This window comes from Diabrotica undecimpunctata, chromosome 7 (assembly GCF_040954645.1).
Source record: "Diabrotica undecimpunctata isolate CICGRU chromosome 7, icDiaUnde3, whole genome shotgun sequence".
Taxonomy (NCBI): Eukaryota; Metazoa; Arthropoda; class Insecta; order Coleoptera; family Chrysomelidae; genus Diabrotica; species Diabrotica undecimpunctata.
In genome coordinates this window covers 157,257,167-157,277,208 of record NC_092809.1, presented here as the reverse complement: position 1 = coordinate 157,277,208, position 20,042 = coordinate 157,257,167, and the positions used below count along the sequence as shown (strand labels likewise).

The following is a 20,042-nucleotide window of genomic DNA, read 5'->3' as shown; positions in this document are numbered from 1 at the left end:
TTCATCAAAAATGATTCCAGTGCGCTGCGAAGTTTTTTTTTCTTCTCAGTTTTTGCCTCTTTTGTTTTTCTATATTGAAAGCCTGAAAGTCGTTTTATTTTTCTTTCGGACATTTTGAAATTATCACTTAAGAACGAAGCCGGGCGAATTTAACAAAATAAATCCAAAAACACTTCAAATAAGTTGTCCGAATAATGTTTCTCCAAATAATATGTAGCCGTAACGCGTATACGAATAAAATTGCTCTGATCTCGACGGTACTTCGAAATACAAATAAAATCGCTTATCAAAAGCGTGTCTAAATTCATCGAATTCTCAACTAAGACTGAACATAAGACATAATAACCCATCTATAAACATAACCATAGGAACAATATTATAACAGAAATTTTACAACCACTTGCCTAAATTTTTGTAAAGTATCTACGTGTGAAATCCTTAATAACTGAAGTCCGAAAGCCGCCAGCCGCTTTGAATTAAAAAGTACTCCCGAAACTGCTTTATGACTGTACCTGCAAAACATAGTTTGGCAGTAAAGTAGTAGACGGCAGTTCATACAATAAATAATATTTTCTGATAATATTTTTTTTAGATTACAATAAAAAAAAGAAGTATACATGATAAATGAAATGCATTTGAGTATTATCACGTACTGAATAATTATTATTGTTTGGAATATTAGAGTTCACAGAATTATCTGAATCAATACTATTTAATTATTTGACTTTATTTTCGTTTTAAAAAACGAAAATTATTTTAAATATTATCATCAGTGGACTGCTTTTGACCGCCCCTATTATTGGCCGCCCGTGTGCGATGCACACTTGGCACACATGGTAGTGGCGGCCCTACTCATTTTATTTACTAGGATTTTAACAAGACAACTTATTCATATTTTAAAAGGTTGAATTTATTGGTCGATAAAATTAAATCATGAGTCCGGCCCCGATATCTAGCAGATCATACAGCTTTATATCGGTTCTGACATATTTGTTAATTACTGGTAGTTAAAATTAAAAATATAATTTAATTTTTATACTGTTTGCAACTTAAAGTTAAATGTGACAGTGTACTGAAAATCGTAGAATTCTGTGAGTACAAAACTGTATTATTAATAACCTTAAAATCAAAAGTTTAAAAGGCAAAATATTTTATCGATTTCAATTTAACTTAGCGATTATGTACAACAACTTTTTGCTGGTTCTTGCTTCTAACAAGTAATTAGGCTAGGCTGCTGTTTAATTTTATTAAGTGGCCAGGTCCGGCTTCAGATCCTCTGTGCCAATGTACGTAAATTCTCAGCGGGAAGATGGATGAACCGGAATCAGTTACTACCTCACGAAATATACCCACTACGTCACATATATCTTACTCCAATGCATTAAACAGTTTCAAATATCCTTCAAAAGACCAAGGTATTATACTTTCAACCATACAAGGAATAAAAGTTTTCGAATATATAAAAACTGTTGGATCAATAGTACAGCCCAAAAATGTTGTTTGGGTATCCAAAATAGCAAACAACCGCATCTGCATCTACCTCTCCTCTAAATATGTAGTTGATCAATTTCTTAGCTCCCACAAATATATAAATATTGATGGTAACCAGATTGAAGTAAGAAGAATTATAACCCCTGCCCAGAGACTCATCATATCTAATGTATGTCCTACTATAGCTAATAGCATAATTGAAGAGCACTTAAAAACTATGGGTATAAAATCCGCCTCCAACATGACGTTTCTACTTAGCTTTAGGAGGCAAATGTTCATAAGTCCTTTAGACAATGCATCAATTCCTGACTCATTTCTAATCTTATTCGACAATACATCATATCGACTACACATTTCCATAGATGGTTTAAACTGCTCCAGATGCAAGATTTTCGGACATCACGATTCTGACTGTCCTTCTTTATCATCATCAAGCAACTCAATTAATTAAATGGAAACTGACCACCACGTGAATATACATAACTACCAATGAAAAATATAATCAGCTACAAGATCAACCACGAAACCAATACCAAGAAGATACCGAAACATTAATGGAACCAGAACCCAATACCATACAAAATTACGCATCAGCTACAAAGGACCAAATCACTTCCTCACAAACAAACAATGAATTACAAATCTTGAATCAACCAAAAATATTCCAAGATAATTCCTTAGTAATTGAAAGCGATAGAAAAACCACTGAAATTACTCCTGCAACTAAAAGACAAATATCCTCTCCTGAAATTCTTCCTCCTCCCGATACTCAAAAACCTAAGAAAAAGCCTAAAACCCAAGAAGATATTCCAATTATTCTAAATCAAATTAAAAAAAAATTGAAAATAGAAACCCTTCCTTTACACTTACTTTTCATGAAATATGTGATTTTCTGGCAAATTCCCTTCACTCAAAACATCCTGAACGCATTGTTAAAAATTATACAAATGAAAGCCAAGAAATAAAAGAAATTTTAAACTTTATATATTCTCAAATACAAAATAAAACTTTAAAAAACAATATCACCAGATTGAAGAAGAAACTGCTTCTCAACAGTCCTTCTTCTACTGACGAAACTGACTAAGAATCAAGTTCTCAACAATAAATAGTTAACACATAAAGAGTTAATGGCCAGCACATTCATATTACAGGAACCCCAACGGTTATTTTACACATATAGAATCAATTAAGCTTCTTATACACGAATATCTTCCTTTAGTCATATGCCTAGAAGAGACCCATTTCAAGCACCAAAATGTGACATTAAAAAATTATGTTCCTTTTCTAAGACCAAATAATAGAAAAGACCAAGTCATCATCAACCGACTCCGAATAGGACATACTTTCCTTACACACAAGCATATCTTCAACCAGGAGGCTGCTCCGATGTGTACCAAGTGCAACACTCAGTTGTCAGTGAAACATATAATTGTTGAGTGTCCAGTGTGCCAGAACGAAAGAATCGCGTGTGCCCTTAGTGATAATTTAAAAAGTATACTAACGTCAAATTTACAGTCTTTTAAGTTATCTTAAAATGACTAAACTATATACCAGATTGTAAAACATATTTTTTTTTATTTAACAGTATGTATCTTACTGTTTGTGTATGTCCCCCCGCTAATAACCCTTAGTGGTTGATGTGGGTATATTTGTTTAAATAAAAAAAAAATTAAATCATATTACAATATTATTTTAAATATTATCGATCAAGTCCAAACCACAACAAACTCACCTAAAGCAGTAGTTCGTATAGCCGATGAAGACATTATATAAAGCAACATATCCATGGGAAAGGTATCACCCAACACTGCACTACACTTTAGTAAAAGTTGTTCATAAGACGTTAGAGCGTCGAAAGTTTTTAAAATGATTACATCTATTGCCAGCTCAGGATCAACATCTTCCAAATTAAATGTTTTGCGAACGATTCCTATGCGTAGTTTATCCTGTTGTTTGAATTTGTCACTAACTTTTGTTAAGTCTGGAAAACTTTCCTAAAAATTGTTTAGTTATTTGCTTTTACAGCTAAATTAAATGTCTTAAATATTACATAAACACATATTTAATAAAAAGTATTAACTTATTTTATTTACAATATTTGAAAAAAAATTTTTTTTCAGAAGAGACAGAATCGGTCGGAACAGCTTCATCGATGACTTTAACTTTGGGCGCGTTAGAGAATTCAAGTATCTTGGAACAACAATAACTGAAGACAATAACGGATCACAAGAAATAAACAACAGAATCCAGGCCGGCAACAGATGTCTTTTTGCCCTCCAAAACCTTAAAAAATCGAAACAACTAACAAGACGTACGAAGATACAAATCTATAAAACAATCATACGACCCATTGTGATGTATGGAAGTGAAACGTGGACGATAACAAAGGCAAACGAAGAGAGACTATGTGTTTGGGAAAGAAAAATCCTAAGAAAAAAAAATGAAAATTGAAAAAAATACGTTTTGTACTGAATGCAAACATGTCTTTAATATTTTAAAGTTCTAATAACGTTTTTTAGATAAGACTTAATTTCTAAGCAGCATGATGAAATTATTATTATTACTCGAGAGTTATGGGTAAGAAAACAAAGTGGTCACTACTTATTGAACTAAAGCACTAATCAGAGAACTTAACAGTCAGAATAAAAAGGACGAAACATAGACTGATAGAAAGCTTATGCGAAATAAAATCAACATTTGACCCAAAATGGGAAATCAAACTTTGAGTGTCCTTAGCTATCCGGATGATGTAGTAATCATGGCAGAAAATCAAGATGATCTCCTTAGCACACTATACAAATTCAACATAACAGCACAAGTTAAATATGTTAATATACCATAAAAAGACTATAGCTAGGAGTCATATCAGATGTAAGCTAATGATTAACGAACATACAATGGAACAAGTTATGAATTTCAACTACCTCGGAATAGATCTAGCGTATGATAGATATACTGCATAGGAAGTAAAAAATCAAGTCAAAAAGGCAGCCCGAATATCTAAATATTGAGGAATATTATATGGAAAACACATATATGAGAGTAGAAATAAAATCTGAATACCTAAAGCATGTGTAAGGACAGTCCAGACAAACGCAGCGGAAACAAGTGCTGAAAACAAAAACTTAGTTAGCAAAAGAAAACTTGACAGATAGATGCTCATTTCGAGAAAGAGATTTTAAAATATTAGCACCAAAAATTGTTTAATCACTCTCTTTTACATAACTATTTGTATGAATCAAGAAAACGATCATTTTCAAGTATTTTAATCAGCAAGCAGAAACTTTGAAGTATGTTTGGTAGCTACTAAAAGAAAATAAAAGATGTTAAAAATCTTACACGGCAACTATCTAAAAACATTTTCCATCTTGTGGTTATTTTGTCGTCTTTTACACCTAGTTCTGTTTCCTCCATAATCTCTACCCAACGAGCTTTTTCCGATGTGGTCAACCTAAAAAACAACGTATCAATAAGCATACAGGTGTATCTTGACAAAATCGATATATGATTAAAATTTTAGCCACACGAGGATTATTTGTCATACAAGGGGCTAGATATTTGCCTTACGAGAAGCTGGACGTTCTTTTCTGGAAATTGTGAATAAAATTCACAGAAGTTTAGATACCGTATACCGTATACCTCTAAGGTTTAACTTCAACAGGAATTTTTAGCACAAAAAGAAGACGGAGTAAGAAACCTAGAAGCTTCTACAAACTTTTATCAAAATAAACTAATTCGAAAAGGTACGGTAAGCATGTTTCATGTTAATTTGCAGTGTATTTCAAATAAAGTCGATATGATCAATTCTTTCCTTGCTTTTCAAAAATTATATGACGTCATATGTTTCCTGAGCACTGGCAAAGTGAATAAAATTTAAAATTAATTAACATCTCTGGCTTCTCATTAGATAATTTCTTTTGTAGGATAAAAAAAACAAGGCAAATTGCAATTTATGTAAAAGAAAATCTTATGTATTCTTCTCTTAACTTAAATGAATATAATGTAGAGCAAAGTTCAGAGTTTTGTGCAATTTATGTACCTTCAATAAAAACCAATATTTTAACTGTATACAGATCGGGTAAGGGTGACTTGGACTTATTTTCGGTGAATTTTGAAAATGTCATAACAAGTAAGTTAGTAAATCAGACAAACTTATCATACTTGGTGATTTTAATATAAATTTTAAAATTGAATCTGACCCTTTTTTTGATATTCAAAATCTATTAACATCGTATGAGCGGCCATATTAGGGTGCATATGGGCTTTTTTATAATTTCAGCATTTAATTTACTTTGTACCACTGAGCTGATGATGCTTTGCAAATTTTAGAAAGCGAAACCATCATATAAAATGTTTAAGATTCACTACTAGTACATATACTGCTAATAGGTAAACTTGATTACTTACCTCTTCGTCATATATAAGGGGGCAATTACAATGCCACGATTATAAGCTTGAGTTCTTGAAATCTTTTTGACTGATAAACCACCAGATTGCATCAAACTTACTAAAAAGCTCTCTATCCATCCTGGATTACCACTACTTTTTAACTGGATTGTCCTAAAAACAAATTTAATTTTATCAGTTTTTTGAAAAAGTAGTCAGGCTAAATTATAGTTCCTCATCATTTTAGGGAATCAGCCTTTTAGAATCATGCAGCCGCCATCAGTAAGTTTTATTTAAAAAATCCTTATCATTGCGCTGAGCTTTCGACACCCCTTTGATGTCTTCTTCAAAGCTTCCGAGGTCTTAGTCTCTCGATCTTAGACACTACTACACTGATCACTAACATGCATTACTGGTGCTGGACACAGAGGACGGCTCATTTATATCCTCGTTGGTGACGTGGTTTGGGTGGAGGTTGGCGTGGGGGTAAGCGTCGGGATTGGCGCGAACATTTCTGATAGTAGGATTTTATTTAAAAAAACTTCCTCCCACAAAATTATAGAGTAATAACCCTCTTAAATACAACGATGAAATTTTTCACGAGTATTCTTAAGGACAAATTGGAAAGGCAAATCACTAATGCTGAAGAACAAAAAGGTTTTACAAGAGCGCGCTATAACAGATGCAGTATTCATAATAAAACAAATAAAAGAAAAAGCTATAGAGTTCGGCATGCCAGCGTATATTTGCTTCATTGATCTGACGAAGGCGTTTGACAGGGTTTGCCTGGGAGACATTCTAAATATATTAATAGAAAATAAAACATCAACGAACATAACAAAGATAGTCCATAACCTAAATAACAACAATGTAACCAATGTTAGAGCAGGAGACCAATTCACTGAAAATATTCCAATACTGGGAGGAATTAGACAAAGCGATAGTTTAAGCTCCTACTTGTTTAACCTACTCATAAGCAAAATTATAAACAAAGTAATATTTCTCAATCTCGGATACAAAATGGGCAACAAAAGAATTGGTATGGTGTGTTACGCAGATGATGCAGCATTTATTACTGAATCAGAAGACGATCTTCAGAGATAGCTTTTTCAGTTCTTTAACCTTTTTTTTAATCTTAGTCTCGAAGCCAGCTACAATAATCTGCTAATTGGAAATTTGTAGGGTACATAGGAGGCGCTGCAGCCCTAAATGTTTATAACTGCAATTTTACACCTTCATAAATAATTGTTTTTAATTTTTAATGTGGAATATGAAAATTTGCGGCTTTAGGAAGAGAATGAAACAATAATTAGCCCCCTACCATTTTTTTTGGCAATCCAATGGGCATTCAGTTAAACAACGTGGGATAAACTAATTAACGTATCTCAGCAACAAGTTAAGCGATCTCGACCTACTACGGTTCATTCGATTCGTAATTTTATAGGCTTAAATGTCATACATTTGAAATAAATAATTTATTTTTTCAATAATGACATTCGTCATTTTTGAAATAACAAATAAATTAAATTGAACGTATACCGGCTCAAATTGAAGGTCTTTTAGAGTACTTTCATAATCTATACAGAAATTACCCATTACAACACTTCCTTTAGGCAAAAAATGAAAAAAAACTCAAAAAATACGTATTTTGCACCTATAAACGCTCATAAATAAACAATAACCAAAAATTTTTTGTTGAATGAACTGGGGGATTGCTCCTAAGGTTGCCCTTTATAACCTAGGCCACATTACATAAATTCCTAGATTACAGTGTAAAATCACCCTTTTTTCCCCCACAGCCTGGGCTATAGTATATTAGATAAAAACTATCACGGTACTAATGGCGGGAAATTCAGAAGCAGTAGCGATCGCAGGTTAGTAAAATTTTTTGCGATTCAAAATTTATCCTACAGGATATCTAAAATGTTGTATTTTGATTTGTGAAGTAAACATTAAACGACCTTTCAGTTCAGAACCAGACCAATATGTAGATAGTTGTTCAAAATTTTAGTACATAATAAACAAATATTACAAAATATACACAAAATTGAAAACATATGATATTTATGTATATAAAACGATACTTACTTTTCTAGCTCAGGAGGTATTCCATCCACTTTTAACATTTGGCATGCTAATCCTATATGATACCATTTTTCTATAGGCTTTAATATAATTATTTTAACTGTAGGATTTTGAAAAATCTGTAAGGCTACTGGGGATATAGCAGTTTCAGTTTCCAAAGTTACGACAATAAATACAGTATTAATACTTATTAGTACCTCTAGAAGTAACCAAGATTCCTCATCAACGCATTCTGAATTATCAATAATCAGAACCTGGAATTTTTGTAAGATCTAGAACAAAAGAGATGTAAAAATAATCAAGCAAATTAGATGAAAACACCAGTCTTGATATTTAAACCTAATACCCAAAAATTAAAGCGGATAATGTCTTACTCCTTATGCCAACTCGTTTATTTTCAAGATAAAACAAAGTTGCTCAGATTTTTAAACTTCTTGTACATAATAGTATTAAAGTGTCCTTATATCGATGATATGACAGCACAAACCTTAATTTTTTTAAATAATACAAAGGTTATGTTGTACTTTAGTTGAAAAGTAATTAAAATCTGATTCCAAAAATATATTTCCTTAAATAGTTTTGCTTATTTATTAACTGATTAAATATTAAAAATAACCTGTTTTTGTTTCTTTTCCAATACGCGACCGTGACCACTACGGCTGCTCTACGATAACGGCGCGGCACGGTGACGTCTGAAAGCTTTCAAATACATATAGTACATTCAACTAGCTTACACCTCTAAACGATTACTGGAATTCGCAGAAAACCTTTCGTTGTAGCAAAAGTCACGGTAAACTGCACTGGAGTTCTCCTTAATCTTGTTAATTACATAATTTGTTTAGAATATTTTTGCCTGTATTATCAGTTGTATATCTGTAATCTGTAATCTGTATAAAATGAGGAGCAAAAAATAAAATGGAATTTTAAATATTAGTGTTTATTTGGCTAATAATGAATGTATAAATATAATGATTAACCTGCTGTACAATTATTTTGTAAATAACATTATAATAGTGTACTTACTGATTATTTAAATTTATAAATCATCATCATCAGAACCAAGCTATGGGAAGCAATGGAAGACATTGAAGTTCCACGAAGATTAATAAACGCGGTAAAAGCACTCTACAAGAATAACGAAGTAGCTATCAAAACGGGTAATAGAATATGCAGTCCATTTAAGACGACAAAGGGACTACTACAGGGTTGCTCCACATCCCCCACCCTGTTCAAAATATTCCTGGAAAAAACCCTGAAACCATGGAAAAGAAAGTGCGAAGGAATGGGTATACCAGTAAGGAACGAATATCTATATACGCTAAGTTTTGCCGACGACCAAATAGTGATCGCACAAGACGAGGATGACCTCAGTTTTATGATGAGAAAACTGGAGCAGGAATATACAAAGAATGGGATGGAAATAAACCTAAAGAAAACTGAATACCTAACAACGGAGAATACAGAAATAAAACAGCTGGAAATAGACGAAGGTAAACAAATCAAAGGAACAGACAAGTATAAGTATTTAGGCTTCATAATATCAAACAAAGGAACAACGGAGGAAGATATAAAAAATAGACTAGGACAAACAAGAGACTGCATATGAAAATTGAACCCGGTACTATGGGATAAGAACATCAGCATGAAAACAAAGAAAAAAATATATAATACCAGGACAAGAAGTATCCTAACTTATGGTTGTGAAAATTGGACAATAAATAAGAAAACCAAAAACAAAATAAGAGCAACAGAGATGGAATTCCCAAGGAGAAGCTGCAGAGTAACAAGAAGAGATAGAATAAATAACATGGAGATTAAGAGGAGAATGGGAGTGAACTCCGACATAATAGACTACATCGAACAGAAGAGGTTAACCTGGTACGGACATGTCAGAAAAGCAGACCAAAATCCTTGTATATATACAGTGTGGCGCACCGAAAACGAAACAGAGGCATTTACTGGCAGATGATTCCTTTTTTGAAAAAACGCTCGGACCCGTCGATTTTTTTTTCGAGGGGGACACAAAATTGGCCTAAAATCACTTTAACATTTGCAGCCCCTTAAGCGGGGGTGGCATCATCCCCAAAATCTTAAATGAAAAGGGGGTCCAATGATCCATTATTTGAAAGGTCTTTCAACTCCCTTTATAATGATGTAAAATTCATGTATTCAATTCAGTAGTTTTGGAGATTTATTGATTTAAAGTTTAAAGTAGACTTTAATAGGTACATCAAATTAGTTTGTACTTCTTTCAGAAGAAATTTGAGTAAAAGCATTTTCTTGATAAGTAAATGCTTTTATTTACTACGCCCATGGTTTATTAATAATAAAAATAGCAATTGAAGTGACCTTTGTGACAAAAAAAGTTGTTTCTTGAAGAAAGATAAGTAGAGAATGCCACGTACTTATTTTAAATAGAAAATAGTACATTAGTTTGCGATTGATTTGACCAATCTTTGTTGTTAAAATATCATTTATTACTTTATACATGCATATTAACCATGGTATATTCCACGGCAGAAAGGGTTGAAATTATTGAAATATTTTTCGGAAATAATCAGTGGGCTAATAGAACAGCACAAATTTTTAATGAGCGACATGAGAACAATAATGTGCACCGAAAATATGTTCGAGAACTTGTAGCTATATTTCGGGAAACTGGATCAGTCGCCAATAAAAAACGTAATATTGAAAATCCTATAAGGAACGAAGCAACAGAAGTGGGGGTTTTAGGGCAAGTTATTGTAGATCCTACATTAAGTACCCGCAAATTGCAAACTTCGTGTGGTGTTAGTCGACGTACTATCCAACGGATTCTAAAGGCCCATAATTTTCATCCGTATAAAATTCACCTTGTACAAGAACTTAATGAAGACGATTTTGATAAGCGATTAGAATTTTGTGAAGTTATGAATGAACGAATTACAAACGATGAACAATTTTTATTTAACATTTGCTTTTCCGATGAATGTTCCTTTTTTTTAAATGGCGAAGTAAATCATCATAATTGTCGATATTGGTCGGACTCTAATCCCAGAATTTACCATGAGGTACACACACAGCAGCCACAAAAATTAAATGTTTGGGCTGGCATTTTTGGCGATCATTTGGTTGGTCCTTTTTTCTTACCTGGAAATTTGACTGGTGAAATGTATTTGGAATTACTGCAAAATGCCATAGATCCTGCGCTAACAGATATAATTGAAAATCAGAATGATGGTCGATACGTTGAGAATATGTTGATGTTCCAACAGGATGGTGCCCCACCACATTACGCATTAAGAGTTCGGCATTATTTAGATCAGACCTTTCCAGGTCAATGAATTGGTAGAAGAGGTGCCGTTGAATGGCCCCCAAGATCGCCAGATTTATCACCTTTGGATGTCTTTTTGTGGGGTTACTTAAAAAGCAAAATCTATGCTACTCAGCCAACATCCTTAGAAGATTTACGACAAAGAATTGTGAATGAATGCCATCAAATTACTCCTCAAATATTGCAAAATGTCCGGCAACGTTTTCAGCAAAATCTTTATTATTGCATGGAAAGTAATGGTGGTCATTTTCAACATTTACTCGTATGTTAATTTTACGATCAACCCAGCTAATTTTATAATATAGTAAACAACTTACCTGCTTACATAATGCCTTAAATACAGCTTGCAATTGTTGATATTTATTTTTCTCAGTTAAAATCTCATATTCAAGAGTATGGGGAAACGATACATCGAACACAACATTTAGAACACAAAGATATGGTTGAAGTGCTGGATCAGTTATATGTTTTTTTATTTTCTCCTCTTTTTGTTTATGCATTTCATCGTCAGCAATATCGAGAAATCGATAAAAAATTAACTGAATTGTCTTGTAAGGAACCTACAATTACCAAATTAATACAAAAAATTGATAAAAAAAATAAAGAAAAAATAAATAAAATTTAATATAAACAAGATGATTTAGGGCTGGTAATAGACCTCGGAGGCAGTGTAAGGTGTCCACCTTCTTCTTCTTTAAGTTCCATCTTCTATCGAAGGTTGGAAATCATCATGGCTATGCGGACTCTGTTGACTGCCGCTCTAAAAAGTTCTGCACTACTGCATTCAAACCATTCCCTCTTAAAGTTCTTGAATCACGCCATTTTTCGTCTTTCCACATTTCGATTTCATCGAATTTTGCCTTGCGTAATAAGTTGCAGTAATGCGTATTTTTGCCCTCTCATCACATGTCCTAAGTACTCAAGTTCTCGTCTTTTGATAGTTAATATTATTTCTTTGACATTCTTTGAATCCATGATATTAGTAGAATTCTTCTGTAACACCAAAATTCAAAGGCGGCCAACTTATTCAGATGTACTTGTTTTAGTGTCCACGCTTCCAAGCCATAAAGAAGAGTAGAGAACACGTAACATCGAAGCATTCTCAGCCACCACAACCACCTGTCTGTCCACCATCAGACTGTAATAAAACTCTGAGAAATATTCAATGTTTCCCGACAAATAAGTCGGGGATGATTCTAGGAATAGGACTAAGCTCTGTCAGCAAATACTATTCTAGGGTCCTCGAAAACGTATATTACGTTTTGTTGGTAAATGAATCAGAATGAGTAATGGGTTATCTGGGAGTTATCAATAGAGATGTCTACTGACAACTTCCAAATAAAAATACATAATTTAGGTCCTATGTTTGGATGTAAAAACTATATATTTCTTATCAGGAATATTATATATCTATGCTCTGTGTATAAAAAGAGGTAAATTTTAAAATACTGTTTTGAGATAACCGCGTTTCAAGTTTGCAATAATCTGTTTGAGATATACCTTTGGAGTTTTTATAAGAATTTATCCCTCAAAATTCTTTTAAATATTGTTAATCAATTAAATAATAATTTATCTCAATAACATAATCAACAAATAATATAAACAAACCATATATGTCATCATCATCATCACTGGCTAGACAACCCTTTTTGGGTCTTGGCCTGTTCCAGGAGTCTTCTCCATTCTGATCTGTTTTGTGCTTTTTTTCTCCAGTTTTTTATTTTTAAGATTGTTATATCATTTTCTGTCTGTTCTAAGTAAAATCCACAAGGAAAATAATTCCTGCAGCTGGCTGTATACCACGTATCACAAAAAGAGGTTAATCTTTGTATATGGATATATTTTATAAAAACCCTAAAAAGGGCTACATTAAAAACACGAACGTTTTCGGAACAACAGTTCCATCATCAGGTTAAAATACAGGTTACCATGCCTGAGCCACCAAAATATTTGGGTAAAAACCCTTTAAAATATATTGTGTTACCAAAGATAGTACATGATGTTGATAATATTATTTGATGTTTAATATTTTAATTAAATTTTACTTCAGGTAACATACACCCATGCTTTAAGTGAGTTCCAGTCTCCGGAGAGTAAACCTCTTCAAACGGACTTCAGCTGGTAACTGCCATTAATGACGTTTAGTATTTTGCACATTTTGTTTTTTACATATTGTTATCACCAAATTTATCCAGAGCCGTTTTTAAATGCCTGAACCAACAAGTGTCATAGGAAAATCCTTAGTTCTCTGATCTATTAAGTTTACAATTTATCGAAAAATCTTTTGAAAATTGTTAAATTATTATTTTAATAATTTTACAAATAAACCAATTACGCTGGAAGTTTATACTTCATTATAAAAGTTTTTTATACACTAATATATTTTTCAATCGGTCTCAGGGTCAAATATAATAACAATAATTTTGTAAATCAAACAATGCTAATTTTACAGCAATTTAAAAATTGTTTTAATTATAAATCCTATAAAAGTATAACGTGGTACTTACATCTATAACAAAGGTAGATAATACAAACTTTTGAACAGGAACTTTTGTAATAAACATAATTTCTTGAAGTACCCGAGTTTTGCCAACTCTGAAAACTCCTTCGAAAACTAACACATTTATAATAGTTGCGTCATTTCGTTTGTCTTCCCAATTTTTTCTAGCTTTATGTAGCAAACTAGAGTATAAATAGATTTCTTGATCCCTTCCTAAGAGTGGACCTAGATCTTCTAATGGTGCGTCAACCTGAAATCTAAGATATATATGCACTACCGAGCATAAAATTAGGGTCAGTAATATTTATTTATGATAATGCAGGGCCCTACACTGCTCAGATAGGTATTTAGTATCTTGACGTGGTTCACATCACACAATTTGTATGTCCTGCTCGCAGTCCAGATATTAATCTTATAGAACATGTTTGAGATGAGATGAGTAGACGTTTACGGAGTCATGTGCCAGCCCCCAGATAGTCAAGAAAGCTTCGTGATATATTGGTGGAGAAATGAAACAATCTTCCGCAGAAATCCAAAATCTGATCCAAAGCATGCCTCGTAGTTTAAAAGGAGAGGAGTAAAACTGCCAGAGGAGGGAATACTCCCTACAGAAATTCTTAAAATTTGGTGAAAATGCATAGTTGTCAATATAATTTAAAAGTTCTAGTCTAGATTCTAGATAACAGTTATATCATAAACAATGGAATAAAGAAAAACTAGTAATTTTCAAAATCAATGTTTACCGGTTAAATTTAAAGACATAAATTATTGTTAATTAGAAGATAAATTACGTACATTTGAATTCCTTGAAATTCGTAAATAGCTCCTGGATTTACAATCCCTTTAAGAAATTTGTATTCTTGTAAAATAAAATTTTTTGATTCTAGTTTACTGTGTAAAAACGTTTCCCTATCACAAGTAACTTTACCAGGATAAGCAACCATTAGTCTTGCTGCTTTGTTTACTACTAACCCGATTACAGTATATTCTCGCCTTAAAGCATGACCAAAGGCTCCACAGTAGCACTTTCCTAAAAATTAGTACATTAAGTATAATAAAAAAATTTTAAAAAAGTATAATCAAAAAAATTAATGTAAAAGTATTAGCAAAAATTATACGAAGTCGATTAAAAACCTACGAAACAGAGCAGAGAATGCCAGGCTAGTTTCAGACAGCGAAGAACAACAACTGAACATATTTTTTCCTTAAGTTATTACAAAACAACAGTTATGAAGAAAACCTTGATTTGCATATGCTCTTTATTGATTTTAAACAGGCCTATGACTTCATCTCACGAAACGGACTATACGAAGCAATGAGATCACTAGGAATATCAGAGGAACTGCTACGATTCGGTAAAATGACGCTAACTAACACAGACTAAAGTCATGATAGAAGGAAGTCTTTTAAATCTATAGAAAAGACAGTTAAGATTTTATTTTACGTATAGTGCCTCTACAAGTCGCTTATATGTATTTCGTCCTTTCAGGACTCATAAGAGCGACTCAGTAAGAAGCACTGAACATGAAATCAAATATTTTCCGTTAAAGGAAGTAATAATGAAATAACTTCCTAAAGAGGCAAATGGCTACATCTAATAATAAAGCAAAAGTAACAATCCAAAGATTTCTAAAGATTTGTTCGAAACCAAAATTCAACTTTTATTTAAATCTGTGCCTTCTACGATTTACAAAGCAAGCAGACGATAAATGACCGACATGGATTCTTAAATTGCATTCCACATCATAAATCTACTCATCTAAGCAAGAATTTTGCATGACCTGGTTTCCCATACTCGAATTACGAGTATTGCACATATTTAATGAGAATAAGGATTTTCGAATGAAATTTGAGTCAAAAAGACAAAATAACTTATTTCATGAAAGAAAAAACAATCGGCGAGTATGGAAATTTGGAAGATATTGTATGTATTTCCTACTTTGCATTTTTTATAGATCTCTTTATTTTATCTAGCCCTCTCCATAAAAAGTTTGCTAATGATTGAGTCAAACCAATATCAATATAGCTATTTCCAATAAGGTAATGTTTAACACTCAATAAAATAATTATTTTAATAGGTGACCTACCGGTAGTAACTCCTGCAGCTACTCCCATAATATCATTAAGGACTATTAACTTATTATGACATTCTATGGCACATTTTAAAGCTAATTGACTTTCCAATTCATGCTTAAATCCTCGTAGTCCAAAAATAACCAAAAGCATAAGATCCTTATCAAAGTTACTTATTTTATTTACGCAACCGTTCCCATTTTTGACAGAACTGTAATAAGGAATTATGCACACATTAAATCTAACTCATTTAATACAAACTATATAATCCGAAATACAAAATACAAAGCAACAAATTAATTTATTATATTTTTACATCACCGTGCATCGCTTTGTTACACATTTTGACTTTATTTTTATTTATTTGTAGACTTCGGCAAATATGCATATTGCATATTTTGCATATTGTGCATATTTTATGCAAATATTTCATATTTTGGCATATTTGTATAAAAGTTTGCATAAAGTGCATAAAAGTTCAGATTTTTATACTGTATTTGAAAATTTTTAAACATACCAATTTATTTCAATTCTTGTATAAAATTTTGTAGTCATTTTAATCAAGAAATGATCTAAGTACGTAATCTCTACAGGTACAAAACATTTACAATTTCAAAGAAGATCAATTTAAGTAGCCCTCAACATTCTTAGAAAGTCTCGGTCACTGAGGCATTCAGTTATTGGATAATCGCTAAGGGTTCGCTCATTTGCATTTTATGATCTAATCCCCAAATCTATCTACAATTTATTGTATCTTAACAGCAGGTAAACGGCTAATAGTTTTGTTCCTAATTTAGGGATTTTCCAAAATCTCCCAGTTTATTGAATTAGGTACCTAAACATTTCTAATTTGATGCTCAGATTTGTAAATCATTTTTGTTTTGATATTCAAAGCGTAAACACTCGTTGTGCGTAACAAAAAGGAAGATTGTGATTTTATAATGCCTAAAACAACCAGTGCTTCAACTTGGATTAAACCTTATAAAGAGCTGTTTATGGATATGGGAAAAATCTACTGTTCAGTCTGTGGCAAAATTGTATGTATCTAATATTTTCTATTAAATATCTAATATTTCATACATACAGGGTCTTTCCAAATGACACTTACAACGTTTGACTGTAGATACTTCTCGAAAAATTGAACAAAACGATATAGTTAATGAGGGGTCAAACTTATTTACTTTTCGAGATACATGGTGTTAAAATTAAAAAAAATTAAATTCTTTTAGTTAATAACAACAATAACTTTAAAACCAATAAACGTATTTACTTGAAATTTAGTACTCGTAGGTTGTTTTTAAATGAAAAATAGCTTCCTTTAGTGAGAAAAAATTGTCCATGGTACAATACAATGGTGTGTATTTAGAAAAATGTTTCACCTTTACTTTTTTTTATGAAGTCAGCTATTCTAAAACACAATTACTTTTATTGTAATTGAATTAACAAAAAAAAACTTTTGTTGAATTTTAAAATAAGTTATATGATGTACTAATGGTTAGTAACAAAAACTAATTTGTGGATTAATACTGCATTTAAAACACTTAGCTAGTGTTTTTTTTTTCAAACCAGTTATTTGATTAAACAAAAACACCTTGTATATTTTTATATTTTAAAGGTTGGGTTAAAATAAAGGTTTTTATTTTTATTTATAGATAGCATGTGAGAAGAAATTTCAGATAGACTAACATGTGAGAACTGCTTCACACATTGCAAAAAAAAGGAAAAATAGGAGGAAAACATCAAACTTCAATGGCTAAATGTTTCCAATCTACTTCAAAAAAATTAGATTAGCAAGAAACTTTTAATGAAGACTTGTGTCGCGCATTAGTGTCTGCAAACATACCGCTTTCAAAATTAGCAAATGTAAATTTTAGTTCGTTTCTAAAAAAATATTGCAAACTTAATGTTCCAAGTGATCGGTCTCTAAGAAGAAATAATGTGAACGGGCTATACTCGTCGGTGTTAATTAATATTAAGGAAGAAATTGCAGATAATTATTTTTACATATCTATAGACGAAACCACTGATTCCTCAGGAAAGTATATTGCTCATTTATTGATTGGTGTTCTTAAAGAAGATACCTTACCAAAATCTCATCTTATTTCATGCCAGCAACTTGAGAAAACAAATGCTTTAACAATTTCGCGTTTTATACAAGAAACATTAGCAACTTTTTTTCTTCCGACAACTATTCCTTCTTATAAATTACTGCTTATTTTATCGGATGCTGCTCCTTATATGGTGAAAGCAGGACAAAATTTAAAAATATTTTTCCCAGATTTAATACATGTTACTTGTGTAGCGCATGGATTAAACAGAGTTGCAGAGGAAATACGAAAAAAGTTTCCTCTTGTAAATACCATGATATCCAGTGTCAAAAAAGTATTTCTTAAATCTCCTATAAGAATTCAACTTTATAAAGAAATGCTACCTAACATTCCTCTTCCACCACAACCTATTTTAACGCGATGGGGAACATAGTTAGAAGCAGCTAATTTTTATGCAGATCATTTTGTTAAAATAAAGAACATAATTGATACGTTAACAGATGAAAGTTCCCAATCTCTTTTGGATTCTAAACAAACTTTTCAGAGTAACTTGCTTCAACAAGAACTTTCATTTATAAAATCAAATTTTAGTTTTGTTCAAAAAACAATTACTCAGTTAGAATCACCAAAACTGTCATTGTTCGAAAGTACAGCATTAATAAAAGAATTTGCGTCATGTTGTCGGAACGTTAGAGGTAATATTGGAAAAGATATTTTAAAAAAATTTGAAGCTACTATGGAAAAAAATAAAGGTTACCATATTCTTTCTGAAGTAGTCAGTGTTCTAGCTGGAAATATTTCGGAAACAATTAATTTAGAACCAAATGATTTGGTTAGTTTGAAAAATGCTCCCGTTACATCAGTTGATGTTGAACGAAGTTTTTTCATATATAAATATATGTACTCAGACAGAAGCCACAAGTTTTTGTCAGAAAATTTTGAACACCACTTGGTCATTTATTGTTACCATAATTCTAAATAAGTTTATTCATACTTAAAAATGATGTAGTTACTTAAAATAAATGTAAATCTTAATGAATAGTAGGAAATATTTAGTTATGTACACTTTTTTTTAAATAAAATTGTTACTATTTTACGATTTTTTTATTTATGTGTATGCATATTTTGTAAAATATTTGCATATTTTCGGGTAAACACGTGCATATTTATGCGCATATTTTCTACATATTTATTTGCATATTTGCAGAAAGTCTATTTATTTGTAATACATATTTTCTAAATGGTCGAAAAGAGTTTAAAATTTAAGGAATCAATGCAAAAAGTGACATTTCGAACATTTAATTTAAAATAATTGTTATGCATAATTTGGTTACTTTAAAGTACATTATGAATTAAATCATTAGTTGTAATTTAGTTGAATTAAAATTTAAAAAAATTGTTTTTGTACCCTTAAAAAAATTTAAATTTTATAATAAAAATCGAGCTGTTTCGGGATTTTCCTCAAAACTCGACGGTTCTCGAAATAATGATAATATTCCATAATTTAGCCGTTCTCTGTATATATGTTTACTAGTAAAAAAAAATTGCGAATCGTTAAAGCAAGAGAAATGTTGTCACACCGATATACTTACTTGCACACCAAGATATAAACTTTATTGGCAAGTTCTGTTCCTTGGGTAGAAGAAATATTTTCATTTACTTTTATGTTAATAAAAAGTATACAGACTTGTCTTATTTCTGTCATATATTCAATTGGTTCTTCAGCATCGATCCCGTTCATGACAGGAGCAATAATAAACCGTCTTAATTCGTTCATTATATTAAGTCTAACAGCTAAATTTACCGCCGGTCTTACTAAAATAGATTATTTTTGCATTACATTAAATACACGGTTTAAAAAGAAACTTTTACTTAAATCGGTATAATACATTTAATTTTATTTTATTAAACAAAAACATATAAGAGCATTAGTCTAAATTACGGTCTAATCAAGAATATCATTTAGAAATTTTGTTGTAACTTCAGTTATTTATTAGCTATTCAGCTTTATCTTTGAAGTAACGTCTTTAAAGTTCCGTGAATCATAGAATACAATATGTATGTACTTTCGTAATATTTTATACACCGACACCAGCAACCTCACAAGGTGTAACTATTAAAGTTCGTTAAAATGTTGTTTGAGAAA

General features: G+C 31.6%; 1 protein-coding gene across 5 annotated transcripts in view; it reads right to left on the bottom strand.

Moving 5' to 3' along the window:
* The window catches only part of LOC140446071 (adenylate cyclase type 10-like), a 77,720-nt gene that overhangs the window by 37,669 nt on the left and 20,009 nt on the right, over positions 1-20,042 (bottom strand). For all 5 annotated transcript variants that reach the window (XM_072538590.1, XM_072538591.1, XM_072538593.1 and 2 more), the window contains 9 exons: positions 19,489-19,711; positions 15,863-16,059; positions 14,571-14,805; positions 13,783-14,032; positions 11,593-11,835; positions 7,966-8,234; positions 5,899-6,051; positions 4,831-4,942; positions 3,224-3,485 (listed from right to left, as the gene is read on the bottom strand). In XM_072538590.1, the coding sequence (XP_072394691.1) occupies positions 3,224-3,485; positions 4,831-4,942; positions 5,899-6,051; positions 7,966-8,234; positions 11,593-11,835; positions 13,783-14,032; positions 14,571-14,805; positions 15,863-16,059; positions 19,489-19,711 (1,944 nt within the window). The remainder of the gene's footprint in view (positions 1-3,223; positions 3,486-4,830; positions 4,943-5,898; positions 6,052-7,965; positions 8,235-11,592; positions 11,836-13,782; positions 14,033-14,570; positions 14,806-15,862; positions 16,060-19,488; positions 19,712-20,042) is intronic.